Source organism: Scylla paramamosain, chromosome 9, assembly GCF_035594125.1.
Source record: "Scylla paramamosain isolate STU-SP2022 chromosome 9, ASM3559412v1, whole genome shotgun sequence".
NCBI lineage: Eukaryota > Metazoa > Arthropoda > Malacostraca > Decapoda > Portunidae > Scylla > Scylla paramamosain.
In genome coordinates, this window is record NC_087159.1 from 17710001 (window position 1) to 17717500 (window position 7500).

Here is a 7500-nt window from a genome sequence, read left to right on the forward strand (position 1 = left end):
TGATGCAGTAGTCCCTTCCCAAACTTCTCCAGAGCCTCTCGGTGCCTGGTGGATATTCTGGACAGACTCAGGGTGGTCAGGGCTTCTTCATAGGTGGTGTATGCAGGGCCAAGGATGACCCTGCACGCCCTTTTCTGCACACTCTCTAGCTGTAGCTGTTGAGTGTGTGTGAGGGAGGAGGACCACGCTGGGGAGGCGTACATGAGTTTGGGGAGGATGAAGGTGAGGTACACCCCCCTTAACTCATCTGTTGGCGTCCCCAGCGACCTGAGTCTGCGCAGCATGTACAGCCTGTAGGTAGCTGATCTCACGGTGCTGGCGACATGCTGCTTCCAGGTCAGCTGGTCGTCCACCGTGACTCCGAGAAGCTTGGCACATTGGACCACCTGGAGGGGGTGAGGGCCCACTGTGAGCCGGGGAGGGGGCACTGGTACAGAGGAGGTACAGAAATGCATCACCACAGTTTTGCTGTGGTTGATGGTCATCCTGCTCTCCTCTGTCCACGTCTGCAGTCGCTCCAGAATTGCTTGCAGTGGCGAGTAGTCCGGGTTCTTGTTGGAAACTGGGACGCCCACGGTGCAGTCGTCCACATACTTCCAGCGATTGGGGGTGTCGGTGAGGGCGTCGTTGATGAGGAGGAGGAAGCATAGAGGACCCATCTTGGTCCCCTGGGGGACTCCACATGTCAGCTGTTGGAAATTAGAGACAGAGCCCTGATAGCGAACGGCCTGACGTCTCCCTGTGAGGAAGTCGGCTAGCCACGCTATCAGATTAGGAGGGAGACCCAGACTTACTGCCTTGCTGATGACAACAGTGTGATCAACTAGATCAAAGGCTTTTTTGAAGTCGACAAAAGCAACAGCTAGAGAGGTGTTTCGCTTGTCCAGGTGGCTGTGGATGAATTCAAGGAAGCTGGTCAGGTAATGTGAGGTGGAGGTGGCTTTAATATTTCCGAATTGTCTGATATCCACGGTGTTACAAATTTTGGTGTATGCCCAGTCATATACAAAATCTTCACAAATAAGGCTAGGGATGGGGGTGATAGAGACTGGCCTGAGGTCATTGAGTGACTGAGGACTGGAAGTTTTGGGGATGGGAGTGACATAAGATGTCTTCCAGTCCGCGGGGCAAGAGTGTTGGGAGAGTGAGGCGTTTATTATGGAGCATAGCGGTGTTGCTAGCTCTACAGCAAATTCCTTGTAAATTTTTATAGGAAGGTCAGTGGGTGTGGTGGATCTTGGTTTAAATTTAAGTATTCTCTTAAAAACATCCATCGCCTGGACAGTGTGTGGAGGGGAGGGAGCGGGCAGATAGGCAGGAAGCGGAGTGGTGTGGAGGGGAGGAAAGGTTTGACAGATAGCAGCAAAGTGATCGTTCATCTCCTGAGCCGCGAGATTAGCAGGAAGGTGTGAGGTGCAAGGAAGGGATGAAGTGTGCTTTTGTAAGCCACACAAAGCTTTGATCTTAGCGTACCACTGTCTGTTGTTAGTCAGCTTGAGGTGGTGTATCTTGTCTGGGTAATAGCTTGCCTTTGCATTCTTAATCTCCCTGATTACTCTGTTTCTTAGTTTCCTGTAAAGGACCGGGCAGGAGTGGAACGCCCAGGTCCGCTGACGCATGAGTCTTTTAATGCGGGGCGTCATCCAGGGAGCATCAGACGGGTGCGTTGTGACGCTCTTGGCTGGGAAGTAGTGGTGGAAGGCTGCTGTAGTAGTGGCGACGTAGTTTTGCCATTTTAAGTGGACGTCCTCCTCATCCAGCACCTCGGTCCACGGGTGTTGTGTCACCCACTGCCCAAACTCCCTCATGGCTGAGTCAGGCATGGGGCGGTGGGTCCTGGTGACAGCTGACCGGGGGGTCGAGGTGGTGGGTGTGGGTGACCACAGTATGGAGAGGTGGGTGCTCTGTCCCATGGGAGGCAGCGGCTTGGGTGGCGAGTACTGCTGGCCCAGGTCTGTGAGGATAAGGTCGAGGATGGCTTGCTGGTGGGTGGGGAAGTTCACGACCTGGGTGAGGTGTAGCTGGTGTAGGATATCGTTGATATCTAATCTGTTAAAGTCCCCACAGATGACCAGCTTGGCAGCAGGATACCTCACCCTCAGGGCATCAGCAGTGTTGATGATGTGAGCGGTGAGCAACTGTGCAGTGGCGGCTCGTGGGGGGTGGTACACGACGCAGACTATGATGGAGGCCGTGTTGTTGGGATGGGAGGGGGGCGTGACTCTCACCCACAGGGCCTCCACACCGGCAGGAATATCGACAGGGAGGTGTGAGGGGCTGAGGGCAGAGCGGCAGAAGACGGCCACTCCCCCCCCCCTGCGCCCTGACCTGAGGTGATGGTATAGCTGGTAGTCCTGCATCGTGCACACCTCAGGAACAATCTGCCACGCCTCAGTAACCGCCACAATGTCCGCACAAGTAGATCTCACCGTCACAATCACTTCGTCCATCTTGTTGGCCAGAGACGTTGCATTAAATAAGAGGAGTGAGGGAAGACTATACCACGTTCTCGGCACCTCAAAGTGTTTGTATTCCCTCTTCTCCACCCTGCGGTCGTCTCTGGCACTGGAGGTCACTACCTTGATGGGACGCACCACACTTTTGCCTCCTCTCGATCCACGGTTTCGAAATAGTTTTAAGGACTTAAGGCACTGTATCACGTTGGGTGGCGGGTACCCAGATCCTCGTCTACGACGCAGGAGGTAATTGCGTTCGTATGTTTGCACTGAAGCACTCATTTTTCTTTATGTATCACACACATTCGCTACAAGTGTTCACAAAAACAACAATCCCACCAGATCGAGCCTCAAACTAAACGCTAAAAGTTGAAAACAGAAAAGTAAAAAAACAAAGCAAACTGAGGTCACTATCACTAGGGGGCGGGGAAGGCCAACAAGTTGGCCGAGGCTGCTCGAGAGCGCCAAGGTCACACGTCCTGCCCGTATGAGGTCAAGACTTCTTCTGCCTCTGCCCCTGTTGCTGCTTCTGCCTCTGCACCTGTCTCTGCTTCTGCCTCAGTCTCTGCTTCCAGAAATGACTCGAGATCTTCCTCGGTGAATATATTACAAAAAGCTGTACTTGGCACGATAGATGATGCTAATCCAACTTGCGGATCTAGTCCAAATGTAACTTTAAAAGGACTGTGGCCAGTTGTTTCATGCTGACTGATATTAACTTGCCACTGAACAAACTTAAGACCTACTGACCACTTTTTGCTGTTATTTTCCCTCATCCAAATGGTTAGTTTGTCCTGGATCACACCGTTTAGACGTTCAACAGCTCCTTGGCTTTGAGGATGACGTGGGCGTCCAGTCACCAGCTTCAGCTCTGGCCATAGCATTGAAAGCTCGGTGATGATGGCATTCACAAACTCCCGTCCGTTGTCGGAATGTAAAATAGCAGGTGCTCCAAATGTCAGAAATATATCTAGAAGGTTCGCTGCGACTTCCTCTGCTCTTTTTGATGTCAGTGGACGCAACACACAAAATTTGCTGAAATGATTTACATATGTCATGATGTACTTAAAGTTTCCATCAGGTAATGTTTGAAAATTTATAAGATCTATCTGGCATCTAGAATGGATATCATGACTGCGTACCGGTTTTACTACCAAACCCTTTGGAGTTTTTCTGGCTTTCTTTTGATGACAGTGCTCACAGAATGAAATGTAGAGGTAGCATACTTCTTGTGTGATGTTTGACCATTTCTTTCTCACTTCTGCAATTGTTTTCTTGCCACCTCCATGGCCAATAGCTTCATGAGCTGTTTTAATAATACCAAACACTTCTTCTACACATGCAACAAACTTAAATTCATGTTCACTGGTATCTTTTCTTTTGCGAATAAGTCGGTCAGCATTGCCAACACTCACTTTACTTCGCGTTTTAGCGCCACTTTACTTCGCGTTTTAGCGCCACTCACTATGCTTCTCGTTTGAAAGAATTTGCACGCACCTGCTCACAACAACTCGGTTATAACAAACCCAAAGCTTCGAACAACATCTTTGCTCACAACAACTCGGTAACAGACCCAAAGTTTCGAACAACATTCGAACAAAACTGTAGACACTGGTTTGTCATTCAATTCACATTAGGCAAAATACCCTTGCCTAATTTGAAAATCATGCCTAAAGTGGACATTAAGCAAGTAAGTTGCCTATTGTCAACATCGTGCAAACAAATTGCCTAATATGAAGATTAGGCAATTTCACTGCCTAATGTTCACATTAGGCAATTATCCACATTATGCGTGACATATATATATATATATATATATATATAATATATATATATATATATATATATATATATATATATATATATATATATATATATATATATATATATATATATATATATATATATATATATATATATATATATATATACACACACTCATTAAAAAGGAAACTAAGGCAACAGGTCCCTAGTTAAGAGAAGCATCAAAGACACTTTGGGCCAATACCTGAAGAACATTACGACTTGTGGACGTTTATAGTCCTACTCCAGTATGGGAACCACGGGGCTGGTCTTGAAGTTGCAATTTTTAGTTTTCAGTTTCGTGTGAAAGGAATAGGTGTGTAAGGTGCATGGAATATAATATGAGAAAGAAGAGAGTTGTCCTGAGAGGACAGTCTGTGACTATTCTCTTGTGTTGTGAGACAAAAAGGGAAACATTCAGGGAGATCACAGATGGTTTGCAGGGACGTTCACGAGGCCAACCTATGACGCTGTGTATGAAATCCCCTTGGGAATAATTGTCGTTTTGGCAGGTATCTACTTCTACTACCTTCTTCGTAATTCTTCTATTCTTGGTCCTCGGACGAATATGGTTCTGATGAAGTTTGCCTTAACTTTTTTTTCCTGTAACTGTGGTCAAATTCTTCCAACTCTGTCTATCAACACGCATATTTCCTTCTTCCTGTAAGTTTGCCTACATTAAGGCTGTCCGTAAGAAGTGTGATAGCTCTAATTCTTTCAGCTCCCGTCATATGTTAAGTGACTAACTCAACAGGATCCAAGAAGGGAAGCCGCAGAATACTTCAATTCTGAAACTTTTACTTCTCAATAGTTAATTTGATTCGATGCCTCGAAATCTCATTTGCTTCTTATTTCTATCCAACACAGCCTTTCAAACAACTATCCACTCTTCTTCGCAATGTCATTCAATTATCACTCTTTTCACCACCAAACATATTTGAGAATTCCCTTCCTAAATATCTCAATTCCACATTTCATCATTTGCTAAAGCGGCACCATGAGGATGTGTTCTGTGTCGTCTCTCCCATTTTTTTCCTCTTTTCAGTTGCTTATTATACACACACTCCTCCTATGAAGCTTGGCTGACATATATTACGATGTTCCAAAGCGGAGAGTCTTGCTAAACAGAATGGAGTCTAACGCTCTTCGTCTCATTAGCTTCCCTGATTTAACTGTTTACAATATATCTCATTCTTAGTAGCAGTGTTGAATCTCTATAGCTATTTTATATCGATAATTATATACTTATTGATCTTCAAAATTTTTAAACTGCATGTCATTACTTACCTCCCTCGGTTTTGATGCACAGAACTTTTTTTTTTTGTTATATTTTTGTCAAGGAATGCAATAGTTTTTTCTTTACTTGCCTCCATTTTCTCTGTATCATTTATACAAAAGTATAAATATATATTACTTTTCTTTGATCACTACACTGGTAATCCTCAGGACTCTTAGTCTTTTTTTTTATTTTACTTCCTATGAGATAAAAAAGAAAAAAAAAAACTGTGAAGACATTTCCGAAATTACAGGTGACAATTCTAGGGAACTTTTTATGACTAATATTTTGGAAGCGATATTTTCTTCCCTCTATTTTTTGCCCTCGGCCATATTTTTTTTTCTTATTCTTTTGATTTATCGGTTTTTTTTTTCATTAATACTTCATAATTCGCTACATTTTGCCTCCCTTGTTGATAAGAGCCACAATCACCATATCTTTATTATTCTCCTAAAACTGTTTAAAGTTGTCTCCGCACTCTCGAAAAATAACAGTTCAAGATTGGTATATCACCTTTATATTTAAGTAGTTTATTAGTTAAACATTTTTAACCATATAAAAGTTTACTACACACACACACACACACACACATATATATATATATATATATATATATATATATATATATATATATATATATATATATATATATATATATATATATATATATATATATATATATATATATATATATATATATATATATATATATATATATATATATATATATATGTGTGTGTGTGTGTGTGTGTGTGTGTGTGTGTGTGTGTGGGTGGGTGGGGTGGATATCAGTAGGTGGATTTAAGCTGGGGCGCGCGTATGTGTGTACACGCTTGAGGATCTGGATTTGATGTTTTGATAGCCGACGCATGTTAACCTGTTTTGTACCTTTTTCATCATAGGACTTCCCAAGCTTTTTTGCTCTTTTTGAGCGAGAGAGAGAGAGAGAGAGAGAGAGAGAGAGAGAGAGAGAGAGAGAGAGAGAGAGAGAGAGATTAGTCCTTTGCTTCCCTCAATCGTTCACAATCCATCGCTATTTCCATTTTGCAAAGGTATTTACTATAAAACTAAAAATTAAAGAGCTACATATCGCAAGTTTATTGACATTACTTGTCTAATGCTTGCCTATAACAGTAAAAATATCAGGCATTATTCACAAAGAAAATTCGAGGTGGGTGAATTGCAATGTTTCTTGTGAGAGAACAAGAAAATGAGCTTAATTAAGTACTTATGAGGTAGAGTAGCAGCACTCCCAATACTTCTGATTCTGTTGAGAAAATATGGACACTGTGAGTGTCCATATATATACATATATATATATATATATATATATATATATATATATATATATATATATATATATATATATATATATATATATATATATATATATATATATATATATATATATATAATATATATATATATATATATATATATATATATATATATATATATATATATATATATATATATATATATCACAGATTATAATTCATCCCAGGTATGCAATTTCTTCATTTTACATTTAAGAAGTAAAAAATGGCACACTCATTAAATAAACAGAAGGATAGAAATCATTGCAAAAATCATGATATACCACACTGTTGAATATTTCTGAAGCCTTTACTAAACTTACTTCGATTCTATAAACAAGACTTTTCTTGCATTCTAGGAAAATAGGTATCTTTATACGATTATATGATACAACATACAGTACGGTGACATCATGTTACAAGGAAGCGATTTTTCCCCACAAAAATTATTTTAAGGGACTGCCAAATACACCAAACAAAAGATATTAGGTAGCGTTTTTTTTTCTTTTTTAGTATGGCTGATATATGTATATACACATATGTGATGTCTTAAGCACTGGATCAAAGGGTTCTGTGAACTTATCATAACCCTGCTGTGACTTCACTGAACATTACCTTCTGTGTCTCAACACAAGGGGACAGCCACACC

General features: G+C 41.9%; 1 protein-coding gene across 1 annotated transcript in view; it reads right to left on the bottom strand.

Annotated features, from left to right (window-relative positions):
* Positions 1 to 2926: 2926 nt before the first annotated feature.
* Positions 2927 to 7500, bottom strand: part of LOC135103259 (KRAB-A domain-containing protein 2-like) — a 29479-nt gene continuing 24905 nt past the window's right edge. The window contains exon 2 of the mRNA XM_064009304.1: positions 2927 to 3875. Coding sequence (XP_063865374.1) covers positions 2927 to 3875 — 949 coding nt within the window. The remainder of the gene's footprint in view (positions 3876 to 7500) is intronic.